This window comes from Podarcis raffonei, chromosome 12 (genome assembly GCF_027172205.1).
Source record: "Podarcis raffonei isolate rPodRaf1 chromosome 12, rPodRaf1.pri, whole genome shotgun sequence".
NCBI lineage: Eukaryota > Metazoa > Chordata > Lepidosauria > Squamata > Lacertidae > Podarcis > Podarcis raffonei.
Window position 1 is genome coordinate 25,563,945 of NC_070613.1, and position 15,448 is coordinate 25,579,392.

Below are 15,448 nucleotides of genomic sequence, written 5' to 3' on the forward strand. Positions count from 1 at the left end.
ACACCGGTAATCTCTTCACATTCCACTAGTTCATTCTTTTACTTGAAGAAAATGGGAGAGAAAAAGTTTTGTGTGTAAAAATGAATGAATGTAATGAAAATGACAGGCAAGTGGTATGATTTGTCACACATGGAAATTATTTCCAGGTAGGGAGGGGGGAAAGACAAAGAGGGAAAAATGTAGCTAGTGTCTTTCAGCCTGCATAAATGTTTAATGTTGTTGTCTGAGTGATGGTATAAAAGCCTTTGGCTCAAGAAGATATGATTGATTATTATGCCGCTGACTTTAAGCACTCTGGCTTCTCCCTGCCCAAACCAATCCATAGCAGGATATGGATTAAGTGCTTAAGAAATAAAGACTAGCAGTGGCTGGAGGGGCGTAATAAGAATATCTCAAGCCCTACCACCTAGTGGGGAATTAAGTAATGCCAACAAAGCAGGACTTTAGCCCCTCTGTCTAGCCTGCTGTAATGATGGATTGGAAGGGGCTCCTTAAGGCAACCTCACAAACCTGGTGCCGTCCTAATGTTTAGAATTCCAACTTCCATCAGCCTCAGCAAGCACAAATGGTGGGAACTGTAGTCTAAGCACTTGGGAGGCACCAGGCTGATCAAAGCTGACCTAAAGCTTCAGGTGCTGCTCTCCGATCCCATCACTGGAAGTCTTTTAGATGATGGAGTTTGAGAACCTATACGTAAAAAGTGTGATGTCCCTGTGTCCCCAGCTGCATAGCTGTCACAGTCAAGCACCTTGACTTGTTTGCTTGCACAGATTCAGGAAGTGGAGTCACAGTCCAGTATCATATTTTGCTAATATATTTTCTTTGGGTAACAGGAAGTGAGAATGGTGTGTGCAGGAAGCAGTCACATAAACCTGGTATCTTACTTGCCGTCTCCAAGGATTTCCCATCATATTTGCGGGGGAAAGTGGGGATTCATCTATTTGTTTTCCCAACAGCCCTGTTCCCCTATACTCTATGCCAGGGGTAGTCAACCTTTTTATACCTACTGCCCACTGATGCGTCTTTCTTGATGGCAAAATTTCCTTACCGCCCACCAGTGCTCGATGGAAGGAGGATTCAGCTTGTGCCATAGAACCCCCTACCGCCCACCTAGAATCCTGAAACACCCACTAGTGGGCGGTAGGGACCTGGTTGACAACCCCTGCTCTATGCAATGGGGCAGAATGTCTGCAGTGGGGAGGCTGCTCTACTAATGCGGGTTCCCCCATGATCTAGAACAACCCTGCTTCAGTATGGTTCTAGATTGCACATGAGTAGGAAAGCCTCCCTGCTGCAAAAGCCCAGCCCAAATGTGTGGAGGGTATTGGGGCAGGGCTGTTGGGAATGTGACTGTGTCCCCACTCTTTCCCATCATGTGTCGAGGGATGTCTGAACTAGGGCTACTGAAATCATGAGGAATTTTGAACTGGGATAGAAGTGCCTTGGAGCAGGCTGGTATTGCCTTCTCTGGATGCAGTTTTTCTTCAGAGTCCCTCAAGGCTGCAGTCCCTTATCTGAAGCTGGGCTTCCGTTTTGGAACAGAGCTGCCTTGAGTAAAGGAAAAGCTTTCTTTGGAAATCTGCTGGCATCTTTCCTGGGTGAGCTGCCGGATCTGGAATTATGCCTTTGGAGAAGTTGCATGCGTTGCCAGAATGAAAATCGTGCCGGCAGCAATAATTGTTTTACTGTGGGCTCTTCTTCCCCACCACTTTCTCTTGCTGGGCAAAAGTAACTTGTCCCCTTGAGGATGACAGGGTTTCCTGCTGCAATTGGGAGAGGTACCAGCTGGAAGTGCACGACACTGAAGTAGAGGGTGATATCATGACCACCTTCTCTAGAGGAAAAGTCAACATTGGCCTCTGCTTAGCTGTTCATGCAGATAGGTGCACATTTAAGCTTACATACTGTCTGACATGGAGGCTGAAGTTCAATGAAATCAATAATGGCATGATGGTGGAGTGGTTGTTTAACAATGGCTCTTTTACAACTTACTTTATGTATACAATTTAGTCACAGTTGATTATGAAAGGTGATGACACGTCCAGCTGTTCAGTTGTGTCACCAAAATGGGGAGACGGCACCTTCTAGTGTTTACTGTCCAGTTTAGATCTCCTGTAACTCCTTCATCTTGATATTCCAAGTGTCAGTTTTCAAGCATATCCTCACTTGCTCTTAATGCCTGGTTGTAGTGATGTATTATTTAGCTCTGTAGATGCATTAAGTTTTATTAAGCATTCCACAGTAGGGTGGAGACAGCTGGCTGCCATTTAAAGATGAACCACAAAGCAGTATTTGTAAAATAGCTTAATAAAAATATCCAGACCATTCCATACAATCATAATGTAATATCCTGCACACAAAAAATGCCTCTCTGCACTTGAGGTCACTGGACATCTCTGATTTTCTCTCTCTCCTGCAGGTGCACAAAAAAAGACATCTGTATTTGCATAGTAAGCAGAGACACTGAAAAATTATGGTGCTGGCCTGGCTCCCTGGGAATGTGATTTGAATGTTCCTCTTTAAAACTTTCTTAGCGTCTGTGCATACAAACTTAGCAATCATTCCTGCTTTCCATGCTGCCCATGGAATGGTCATTTCCATCTTATCTTTAGGATTTGACTGTAGGGGAAATGTGCCTTTTTCAACAGTGGAGTGCACTTATTTGTGACAAGGTTTGTTCTTAGGATCGTTCTCACTGGCTCACCTGACTTTGGTTTGGTGATCATGAAATTAAGATGGGCAAGATAAGCAGTGAAGTAAACCTCAGCAGCTGCCCATTGGAGCTGCATCCCAGCTTCTCCCAAGCTACCTTTGTGTCTTTCTGTATTTGTATCCTGCCTTTCTGATGTTGTGATCTCAAGGTGGCATGCTAAATAAAACAGGTATCTTATTAAAAAAAGCTAAAATTCAATCCTGACAGCAACCTGTCCCCTCCAACTGTAGCACCTCCTTTTCCTATTTCACTCCCCCTTCCTGCTTCACTCTTCGCTTCTTAAATCAACAGGAATATTATTCTGCTTGAATAACTGTTCAACAGGAGCTGCTTGCTCCATGGCTCAGTGGAGCTAGTTTTTTCCACCCCAGTTCCTTGTCCCTTCAAGGAAGTGAAGTAGGCGAAAGCTAGACCACTTGCTGCTTTCAAGATGATATTGTTACAATATCAGGTTGGGTACCTACTTTCTGCTAAGCAGTAGCAAGATCCCAGGGGGTTCCAGGCACTCACCCAGGGTCTGTGTTCCTTTGGAGAAGTGAGACATGGAGGAGACTATCATAGCTTTGAGAAATACGATTTATTCACATATTTACACCTTCAGTTTTCATGGAGGGAGTCTGGATTTTACTGCATGGTCATTTCAAGAGGTGCTTGCCTCCCACAGCAGTGCAGCCCTGGAATTCAATGCATCTCTCCCAGCCAGCCTTCAGCCAGCCTGCTCAAGATGGATCACAGTCTCTTCCTTTCCCTTCTTTTTCCTAGCACACCTTGCTAAAGACACTCTTTTCATGTCTCTCTTTCCCAGGCTCTCAGATGGGCAATCATCCTCTTTTGTCATGTTAATGCCTCTATCCTAGCTGAGGCCCTGTCTTGGAAATAAAAAAGCTTAGCCTGTACTTTTCCACTGGCCTCCAATCTTCAAAAGTCCAAATAACCAAAATCCTACCATTTATTAATTTCTAGCTTTTAGCCACCCCCAATCTATAACAATATTCTTCCCGCATCATATCTCAGTCTTTTTATTTTGAGGAACTCTGTGCCTGAGCCCTGGGCCACCTTGACACTTTTGAAATAGTAGGAACTGCTGGTATAAATGATAAACAAGCTCTTTTGAGCCATGCAATTTCTAGTGCCTGTTGAATTACCATTGCAGTAGAATGGTAATTCTGGAGAGTCTCTTTTTCAGCTAGAGGGCCATATTCCTTCATGGTTAGCTTAGTGGGAGCTGTGTGGCAGTGGTGGTGGACCCAGTAGAAAGGGCCAGAGGCAAAAGTTGGCAGAACAGTGAATGTGGCTTTGTACAATAGGCTACGTTCCAGCCAAGCAGAAGTCAGAATTTTCTGTATACACAGGCACCTCCAGGCAAGCGAGAGACATCGCAATTTGAGGACACATTCCAGCTAGGCAGGACTGGTGAGGGCTGTGCCTTCAGGAGCATGGCCTGGTGGCTGGATAGAGTGTTCACACATGCATAGACTCTCCAATTCTTTGATTCTATGTCTGATTTTATGTTTGGCTAAAGATGGGATGGGCAACATGTGGCCGTCCAGATATTGTTGGTTTCCAACTCACATTAGCCCAGGCAGCATGGCCAGTGTTCAGGGATGATGGAGGTTGGAGTCCAACAGCATCTAGAGGACCATAGATTTCCCCATCCCTGGGCTAGGGAAATAATGCAACTGTTCATCCATTTTAGATGGCACCTAGGTGATGTGTTTGTCCTTGAATGAACATTTCACGGCAGGATTAATTGACAGGTATGTAGCTGTGACTTTAGATGCAGCTAGCATATGGTGGAAAAGGTTTGTTTTGATGTACTTTTTGTGTTGATGTATGCTGAGGATTGAATCTTACTTCGTTTGCTAACATAAATTTGTTTTATTCATGTGACTAATCTGATGCACTAAAATAACTAGGCATTTTATTCTGGATGCAGATTTCCACCACATTTAGGGTTGTTGTTGTTTTTTAAAAAATCGCAATATATACACATTTATTGGGGTTTGGGGAGTTTACACCAAATTAGATAGGCGTAGTGTTACATAGTAATTTTTTTAAATGGGCACTGCTAAAGATTTGTTTATGTTTTTGATTTCATTTCCCCCTTTAATCGTTACAATTATCAGATCCCCATTACATTCTCATAAATAAAAATTCCATTCTTTGGTTAGCTCTAAAATTGGCAACTGCAGACATTGTGCTTGACAGCTGAAAAGCAGCACAGAGCTGCTGAATCCTTGTGTAGTTTGATTCCCCCCTCCTCCCCTGGTTATAAATAGCACATAGTGCATCAGAACAGGGTTTTTTCCCCTTCTTTTAAACTATCAATAATTTAGTAGTGTTGAGGGAGATTCCACAAGGATGTAGAACGGAGGATGCATTGCAAAATCTCACTGAAATGGCTGAGGACCTAAAAGTCGTGAATGGCGGTGGGAATGGCAGAAATACCACTTACAGTGGTGGGAAATGCTGGTTTGCAGTGCAGCCCTTCAGTGTGTTTACTCAGAAATAAGTCCCACTGGGTTCACTAGGACCTGCCCTATAATAAATGTGCTTTAGGACCACAGCCTTAGTAGGTTTTGGGGTAGCTCAGTGCTTAGAGGAGATGGATTGCTTGCAAAGGGTCACCAGTTAAATCCTCAACTTCTCTAGGTAGGACTGGGGAAGACCCCCATCCAAAACTCTGAAGAGCTACTGCCAAGAAGATATTTTCGTTTGCCTGACTATCTTAAGTCACAGGTTTCAAGACTGTTATTTTTAAATTTCAATTAATTGTGTCCATTATTTTATTATTATTTATTAAATAATAAATAAGCTGGGTGTGTTTAGCCTGGAAAAGAGGAGAAGGAGATGGAGAGAAGATATGATAGCCATCTTCAGATATCTAAAGGGCTGTCACATGGAAGCTTATTTTCTGCTGGTACAGAGGGTGGGGCCCGAACCAGTGGGTTCAAGTTACAAGAAAGGAGAATCCGACGAAACATCAGAAATAACTTTCTGACAGTAAGAGCTGTTTGACAGTGGAATGGACTCCCTTGGGAGGCTGTGGACTCTTCTTCATTGGAGGTTTCTAAGCAGAAGTTGGATGGGCATCCATCATGGATGCTTTAGTTGAGATTCCTGCCTTGCAGGAGGTTAGAGGAGATGGCCCTGGGGGGTCCCTTCCACCTCTGCAATTCTGTGATTCCATGATCTGTATGCTCCCTATCATCCAAAGATGGTGGTTCACAACATAAAAATGCAAAATGAGAACACAGAATACATAATAAAACAAATAAATAAGCACACTCCCACAAACATGTTTTAAAAGCCTCCTAATGTTAATCAGACAAATACCTGGTTGAAAGAAAATGTTTTCATCTGGCACCTAAATAAAACAAAACACCTAGTGAAGCATGAGAGTGCATGCACCAGCCAACTTCTTTCTACAAGGAAGGACAAGCACTTAAAAAACCCCTCTTCCTTGTTCCAGTAAGTCCCATTTCTGCCATGTTTGCAGAAAGAAAGAGCATTAATGGAATTACTTAGGAACAAATAGTCTTGTTAGGATATTCTTTGTAGGTCAGCCGACTGTTGGTGAAGGATTCTCCCTTGCACAGTAGGTTCTAGGCCTTTCCTGTAAGTGGATCTGCTGCAAGAGGAAGGAGAGGAAATCCAGCCCCAGTAATGTCACAATACCCTCCACTTGCCAGCAGACCCACTTCTGGGAAGAGACTGGTATCGTACTGAGTAACACAGCAGAAGCCATGTCTCATCAGCAGTTCCTCTATTTCATAGTCATCCTTCACAAACTGATTCACCAAAGATGTGGTGTGCAAAGGACTGACACAAACTCCTTCTAATAGTGAAGTCATGGTGAGTACTACCAGTATAGCCAGAAACAGGGCCAGCGAGAAGAAGAGGAAGAAGAAGAAGAAGAAGAAGAAGAAGAAGAAGAAGAAGAAGAAGAGGAGGAGTTTGGATTTGATATCCCGCTTTATCACTACCCGAAGGAGTCTCAAAGCGGCTAATATTCTCCTTTCCCTTCCTCCCCCACAACAAACACTCTGTGAGGTGAGTGGGGCTGAGAGACTTCAAAGAAGTGTGACTGGCCCAAGGTCACCCAGCAGCTGCATGTGGAGGAGCGGAGACGCGAACTCGGTTCCCCAGATTACTAGTCTATCGCTCTTAACCACTACACCATACTGTTTGGGGGACAAAAAATACCCCGCTTTTAAAAACTAAGGGGGCTAAAGATCCCCCAAACAACCCACTGAAGACTCAGCATGCTCGGTACCACAGAATGTAGGATACCCTGCAATATTTTGTTGCTGGTGCTTCTTGCGTCTTCCTAGACATGTTCATTTCCAAGGCAGGATGGCAGATTAGATTCCCAAAAAGCAATGTTTCAGCTGCCCTTTTTGCCAAATTGGTGCTGGGGCAGGGTGCAGAGAGCCATGAAAGAATGTGGTTATATGAGTTTGATTAACATTGTGGAGAAGTGAGTTTCTTTTTAAAGGGAACTCTTTAATTCTGCCACCAGATCTGGAGTTGAACCACAGCCGTTCCTAGAATTTTGTTAACTTTTATGTGGCATCTCCTGGGGGTGGGGGGATTCTGTTGTGCATGCTCTTTAAAAGTGCAAAACACCCCAGAAAGATATTGGATGATTGCTTGTGTGTTACCATTGCACCTAAACAGAAGGCAGACAACCTGCTTTTTGCCTGCAGTGTCAACAAGTCCATGCATCTCTTCCCAGATATCATAATGGAGGCTGTAGGGTACGGATAGCGAAGCTGTGCCCCAACCCTCAATTTTGTTGCATTCCAGCTCCCATCAGCCCCAGCCAAAATGGCCAAGGGATGATGGAGGTTGTAGTCCAACAGCTGGAGAACCATAGGTTCCTTTCCCTTGTTGCTGATGTGTTGATACACTGTAAACAATGTGGCACCAGAAGTTCTGAACCGAAAGGATATCCTGTTTTCTAACCTAAAGTTGCATTGTGCCTGGATTTTTAATGTAAATGTTTGTAGTTCGGCAATAGATGCTGCCTTTAGCCTTAGTTGTTGTGCATGCTGAATTCTAATCTAGCATGTTTGTTGTACATAAATGATTGATGGTGGTTTACTCAAGATGCCGTGGTCATGTTCTGGAGTCTGCGGTTGGATAATTAGGATTGGCTCAGTTTATTCTCTCCCGAGTCTGTGATTAAGCAATTAAGAGGTCTACTGTTTGCCAGGAGTGCTCTGGTCCATGGGGTCACAAAGAGTCGGACATAACTAAACAACAACTGTTTGCCAGCTGAAGTAGAAGATTAGTTGTGGCTTTCTTGTATAACTTGTTTACGTCCCTTGAATGGGCATTTTATAGTGGTGCTCATGATTTTACTCTTCTGTCAACCACTACAATATGTATCTTGAAGATTCTGAGCTACCTGGCTTCCTTCACATAATCCAAAGACGTATGAAGAGAGAGGAACAAAGACAGGCAGGGCAACAGAGCCTCAGATTGCTTGGGGAGGAACCGGGGGAGGAGGAGACTTAGGAAGCTGTGGGAAGGTGGGTAACTTCAGTCCTCACAACTGCAAGTTCCACTGGGAAGAGTTTCTGTGTTCTCTCGGCCTGGCCTCCTGAGCTGTCTTTGTTTCCTTGAATAAAGAATTAACTTCACTGACAACATGTGAGTTTTGCTCATCTGCTCCTGACACCTGCTCCCGATGTATACAGTGGTGCCTTGGTTCTCAAACTTAATCTGTTCCGGGAGTCTGTTTGACTCCTGAAACCGTTCGAAAACCAAGGCGCGGCTTCCGATTGGCTGCAGGAGCTTCCTGAACTCAATCAGAAGCCATGTCAGATGTAAGGCTTCCGAAAAACGTTCACAAACCAGAACACTCACTTCTGGGTTTGCAGCGTTCGGGAGCCAAGCCGTTTGAATACCAAGGTACCACTGTACTGAGCCAGACCATTCTAGCAGCAGCTTTCCAGGGTGTCAGCCACAGTTCTTTCCCATCGCTACCTGAAGATGCCAGGGATTGAATCTGGGACCTCCTGTACGAGAAGCATGTGCTGTGCCACTGAGCTACAGCTCTTTCCCCCGATTGCTTGGTAAGAACTGAACCCTATCCTACCTTCCAGTGTTCTGGCCAAGGAGTGCAAAGTCCCCGGGATGGCTGATAAAGGGCTAAGTACTTATTTCTAAATTTCACTATCATACAATTTCATCAATATTTAATGTGCTTAACAGAGCCATCATATCTTCATCTGGAGTCTGGATGAGGAGGTGTAAGAGTCAGCATGAAGGCTGCTTTTCTGAAGATGAGTGCCATTGGCAGGGACATCCTCTCTTGCTCTGGAGGAACTCCTGGTACACTGGTGGAACACCCTGCTTGCATAGATGCATGCAAACACCGCTGGTGGTGTTTTGGGGCCAGTAGGACTCGAAACGGGTATGGCATTAGTACAGAGCCCCAATTGTCTCACGGACTATTGACCCGCACACCACTAATCTGCTGCCACCAAACAGGTCCTCCGCGGTAAAATCACTTCAGTCTCAGTCAGGTTCTCAGATTAATAGAGATGAGTGTATTTTATTTCTGACACAAACAAACTTTCACAGCATTCCAAATGTTGTTACTCTTTACTTTCTTAGTCTTATTTCCCTCTCTCTATCTCTTCCACCAGGGACGTGGGTGGCGCTGTGGGTTAAACCACAGAGCCTAGGACTTGCTGATCAGAAGGTCGGCGGTTCGAATCCCCGCGACGGGGTGAGCTCCCGTTGCTCGGTCCCTGCTCCTGCCAACCTAGCACTTCGAAAGCACGCCAAAAAGTGCAAGTAGATAAATAGGTACCGCTCCGGCGGGAAGGTAAACGGCGTTTCCATGCGCGGCTCTGGTTCGCCAGTAGCGGCTTAGTCATGCTGGCCACATGACCCAGAAGCTGTACGCCGGCTCCCTCAGCCAATAAAGCGAGATGAGTGCTGCAACCCCAGAGTCGGCCACGACTGGACCTAATGGTCAGGGGTCCCTTTACCTTTATCTCTTCCAACTCCCCTCAATCAAGAACCCACTGCCCTGTCTCTCTATTTCCAGGTGCCTGACAACTGCTTCTCCCACTCCCTTTCCCAACCAGCCAACCCACTAAAACCAACCAACTACCCAGCAACAACTCTAACAAACCTCGGGCTAAGCCTTTTTATACACATGTAGGCTCCGCCTCCAGCTTTCTGATTGGTCTACATTTTAACCCTTTCTCTCCCCCCGTACAGACAGGCTCTAAACGAATGGGCAAACGCCATAAGGGGGTGCATCAGGGCATCCTTGAATCAGTAGGGTCCAAATGACACCCTCCCCGCCCCGTTTTCATGACACACCCAGAAAAGCTATCCCCAACAGGATTATTCTAGATTTCCAAGAAATCTGGCTACGTGGCTGTTCTGCATTGATTCCTTTTACGCTATTCTTGTTTTAACCTAAAATGTCTGCCTGTGAGCCGAAAATTGGTTTAGAGCTGTTGCACCTTAATATATATGTTGCCTCCTCCTTCACTTACCACCACTTTCAAGCTAGCAGGATTTCAGGGTAGTCCTGCTGTAAAGCAACACTATTCCGATTTCAAGGGACATAAAAGAATCATGCTATTTGTCACCATTCAAATGCAAATGATTTCATTGCAAAAGCAAATCTGTGCTTTTATGTCACAAGGGCAAGTGCCAATTCTTGTGCATTTGCTTAGATTTTTTGTTTGCGCCGTGAAGGTTAATAAAAGCCAATTATTTCCTTGTAACAAAAAGCTATGCCCTTTAAGTACAGCAAAAATGGCATGTGTGGCGTACAATTCTGTTTTGCCATATTAAAACTCCTACTGCTGTTTGCCTTATGTTAGTGGCTTGCATTTTTGTTAGGTCTCCCATAAATCTTTGCAAGATGTTTGCAATATTTATTAAAAACTGGGCTTTTGTCATTCCACGCTGGGAAACATTAGCCTGCATCTTGTTAAAAACAAATAATGCTCCTATTGAACACAGAAAGCTGCTTTTATACTGATTTCAGACTATTGGCCCATCTAGCTTAGTATTGTCTATATCCAACAGGCAGTCGTTCTCCAGGCTTTCATGCAGGAATATTTCCCAGACCTAGCAGGAGGTGCCAGCAACTGAGCATGGAGCTTTCCGTATTCAAAACATGTGCTCTAGCACTGAGCTACGGCCCTTCCCCACAAATCAGTTCCCACCCCAGTTTGGTATGATGTGGCGGTGTTTGCAAAGAAGAGCCATAAAACTTTGGCAATGTGTTCTAGAAATACTTTTATTTGATTCATAAAATTCTTCTTTACTCTCAGCAGCGTTAAGAGGATGGTTTCCAAGTGAGGTGGGAGTTCTGTACTCTGTTTTGTATCAGTAAACAAGCCGTCAGCGGCACTAAAATAAAGCATTTGCAGGACAATCCTATGCATGCCTCCTGAGGTGTGTAAGTCTTCCTGAATTCAGTGGGGGCCTGTTCCTAAGAAAGTGTGTACAGGATTACAGCTTTAAATTTGTATGGAACGCAAGCCTGTTCTGCTGTTTGGTTTTCATCAACACACCCAGAAATTGGCAAAACTAGTTATAGTAACTAGTTACTTTCTTGGGCTCCATGATCACTGCAGATGGTGACAGCAGTCACGAAATTAAAAGATGCCTGCTCCTTGGGAGAAAGGCGATGGCAAACCTAGACAGCATCTTAAAAAGCAAAGACATCACCTTGCCAACAAAGGTCCGTATAGTTAAAGCCATGGTTTTCCCAGTAGTGATGTATGGAAGTGAGAGCTGGACCATAAAGAAGGCTGATCACCAAAGAATTGATGCTTTTGAATTATGGTGCTGGAGGAGACTCTTGAGAGTCCCATGGACTGCAAGAAGATCAAACGCATCCATTCTTAAGGAAATTAGCCCTGAGTGCTCACTGGAAGGACAGATCGTGAAGCTGAGGCTCCAATACTTTGGCCACCTCATGAGAAGACTCCCTGGAGAAGACCCTGATGTTGGGAAAGATGGAGGGCACTAGGAGAAGGGGACGACAGAGGACGAGATGGTTGGACAGCGTTCTCGAAGCTACAAACATGAGTCTGACCAAACTGCGGGAGGCAGTGGAAGACAGAAGTGCCAGGCAAAACCTTTTTTAATACCACCAGACTTTTGAATGATAAATTGCTCTTCCTTAGGTGTGGTCAAATTTTGTTTTGCTTTTTAAATGTATGTGTTGGATATGTCTCTGAACATGACTTATTGTAGATAGAAGTTGGCTTTCCTGGTGGGTTTTCTAAATGAGAATTGTGTCATGAGTCAACTGTATGATGCAGCAGCAGAAAAGCTAATGCTTTCCTAGGCTTCATTAACAGAAGTGTAGTGTCTGGTGGATCAAGGGAATTAATAGTGCTGCCTTGGTCAGACCACATCTGGAGTACTGTGTCCATTTCTGGGTGCCATAGTTTAATAGGAATGTTGACAAGCTGGAACATGTGCAGAGGAGGGCAATCAAGTTGATCAAGGGTCCGGAAACCAAGCGATATGATCAGCGGTTGAGAGAGTTGGGTATGTTTAGCCTGGTAAAGAGGAGACTGAGAGGAGATATGATAGGCATCTTCAAATATCTCAAGGGCTGTCATATGGAAGATGGAGCATCGGAGCAAGTTTGTTTTCTCCTGCTCTGTAGGCTATGACCTGAACTGGTCACTTCAAGTTACATGAAAGGAGATTCCGACTGAACATCAGGAAGAATTTTCTGACAGTAAGAGCTTTTCGACAGTGAAACGGACTCCCTCGGGAGGTTATGGGTTCTCTTTCCTTGGAGGTTTTTAAGCAGAGATTGGGTGGCCATCTGTCATGGATGCTGTAGTTGAGATTCTTGCATTGCAGGACATTGGATGAGATGGCGCTTGGGGTCCCTTCCAACTCTATGTAGACCCATTTGGCCTCTTGACCTAAGGTTCCCCACCTTTTCTCTAATTAAAAAGTTGGTAAAGGGAAGCTTTTCATTTACACTAGTGTTTTCACCCCCTCTTATCATTAAATCGTTGGATCATAGAATCATAGAATCATAGAGTTGGAAGAGACCACAAGGGCCATCGAGTCCAACCCCCTGCCAAGCAGGAAACACCATCAGAGCACTCCTGACATATGGTTGTCAAGCCTCTGCTTAAAGACCTCCAAAGAAGGAGACTCCACCACACTCCTTGCAATGTTTATTACATGCTAAAACGACAGTGGCCAAACAGAGTTTATTGGGCCATATACATTGTGTTTATATTAGTACCACCAAACTTTCAATTTAGCAACTCAGCGGCAGGTAGAATGGAAGGATAGCACTGCATAACATGGAGCTGGTTACTGATGCTACAGACTTAGTTGCCCTTGCTCTGGAATTTCTCAGATATCTGCACTTGTTGCCACCTTTTCTGTATGTATAACTGAGAATTCTATAAGCAGAATCTTTCCTCGGGACAAATAGAAAGATCACTTCAAAATGTGCGGACTTGTCAGAAACAGCTCCTTATTTCATAGCTCTTAAAACAAATAAACAGTGTGAACAAATAGTTCATTGATTTCTCCCACACTGCCTCACGAAACGCTCAATCTCCCCATGAAAAATGATATTTAACTACTGCTTTAAGTAAGGTGAAAATCCATTGGAGCCATCTTGCTTTCTATACTTACCTGCTAAAATTAGTATGTTTTTATCGGAAAGAATTGTAATTGTTACAGCAATGACAAAAATAATGGGAGTGTACCTGAAACCAAGAGGTTCATATTATTATATAGTTATACATAGAAACACTGAAATGCTTGAGTTAGAAAAGAAACAAGTCATTGCTTTGTAGTGTTTGTTTTACTGTATTTTTATTTTTTATTTTTTTAGGTTTGATACATCCGTTAGGGGTTTGGGTTGTCTGCTATCTGCATCTCTTAGGTCACTGGTTTTTAAAACACCGGCAGCACCTTTTCAGCATAGCTACTTTTATGAAAAATGACACATTTCGAATGTAGCTTTGCTGGAGCTAACTGTCAAGCGTTTTTAGTGTGTGTGTAGGAACATTTGAGAAAAAGTATTTGCTTTTTAAACGCCAGTGTGTACATGCTGAGGAAATGTCATATAACGGAGCACTCCTTGCCTGTCATTTCAGTGATCTGCTGTCTTCAGAATACCTCGAGAGGCACATTGAACACGGCGGAAAGATGGTGGAAGTAAAAGTAAGAACTTGCACCCTGGCATTTTTGTTATGAATATATTTTCATCTTGCTGCATGCGATGCGATTAAGCTGTCTTAACTTGGCTGCAGATGGTGCTGGTGGGGGAACACAGATTGGGAGCCGAGTTATGAAACAACCAAGCCACATTCGGTCTTCCAAAGCAGGGATGGGGACCCAAAGGGTGGAAGGGCTCTTGCCACTGCACATTCCAGCCCCACAGATGACAGAGCTTTCTGCCCATGTATGCTCCTCTCCATCCAGGCAAGCAGGAGGCAGTTCAAAGGCGCATTCCCACCAAGACACATTTGAGGAGAGGGACTTCATCTCCCAGCATCCCTGCCCATTGGCCTTGCTGGCTGGGGCTGATGGGAGTTGGAGTCCAAGAGGCTGTGAAGGGCCACAGGTTCACTATAACTGGCTTAGAGCAAGACCAGTGAGGGGTGTGGCCAGAGGAAAGTTCCAGACAAAGAGGCCTGGAAAGCTGCTTTCGACCCCCAGGCCCAGGGTTCCTCACCCCAGTTCAAAAGCTTGTTTTCATTTGGCTCAGTATTATAAAGCAAGGCACCTGTGTTTTGTAATTCTGTCAGAATTGTGCTTCTGATGAAGTCGTGGCTGTCAGGACATTGCTGATTGCTGCTATACTCTAAGCAGCCTCCAGGTGGAAGCTGTATTATACACTGGCTTTCCCCACATCTTACACCCTCAGGTAACAGCAATTAACAGCAGGAAGGAAAGCTTTTCCACCCAGTGGTCTGGTCTTTTTTTTTTTGCTTACAAATGAGAAGTGATCTCCATAGAGGCTGGCTCCAGTGAGATTTGTACCTGCCAGATCCTTGGAACTGGGCACAGAGTTGGAGCCAGATCAACATTTGACATTTCTCTCAGTGACTCCTTCGAAAGGTGTGGCTCTTGACTGACAGGGAGGACCAACAAAGGCAGCTCTGTGGTTAGTGGCATTGAGTGTCGGGTCTCCACTGTCACAGGGGTCGAGTACTCTTTTGACAACCTGTTATGCCCTTCTCCAGGATCCAGACCCACAGCCCACTGAGCCCACAGTCCTGTGGGTCAGATTCCTCCTCCCTATATCCTCTGGGACCCTTCCTGGGTTCCTCCAGCTCTCTAATCTCTTCCTCATCATCATCTGACCACCCTCTCCACAACTTCTCCTTGTATGTTATGTTGTTGTTTTGTTTTGTTAAGTTACTTCTATACTGCCATAGCATAACATATCAGGATGGTGTACAACAACAAAAACAGGAAACTGAAAACAGTACAGTTTTCATTCTAGCCACCAGTGTTTTTTTCCTTTTTCTTATTTAGCTTCTGTAGAACAAAATAATAATCTGAGGATACCCATTCAGTGCAGTGGCAAAGATCTAGTTCTGCACTCATTCCCATTTCCACGTTGCTAGTTTGCAGGCATTTTTACTGCTTCTTCAGAGTTTCTGCGCTTAGTATTATGGATGCCACGGTTCAGAAGAACAATATTATTATCAGACATGGAGCACCTAGGATGGGGCTCAAAGATATTGA

General features: G+C 44.4%; 1 protein-coding gene across 14 annotated transcripts in view; it reads left to right on the forward strand.

Moving 5' to 3' along the window:
* Positions 1 to 15,448, forward strand: part of ADAM22 (ADAM metallopeptidase domain 22) — a 122,636-nt gene that overhangs the window by 32,823 nt on the left and 74,365 nt on the right. For all 14 annotated transcript variants that reach the window (XM_053410489.1, XM_053410493.1, XM_053410492.1 and 11 more), the window contains exon 4: positions 13,849 to 13,915. In XM_053410489.1, the coding sequence (XP_053266464.1) occupies positions 13,849 to 13,915 (67 nt within the window). The remainder of the gene's footprint in view (positions 1 to 13,848; positions 13,916 to 15,448) is intronic.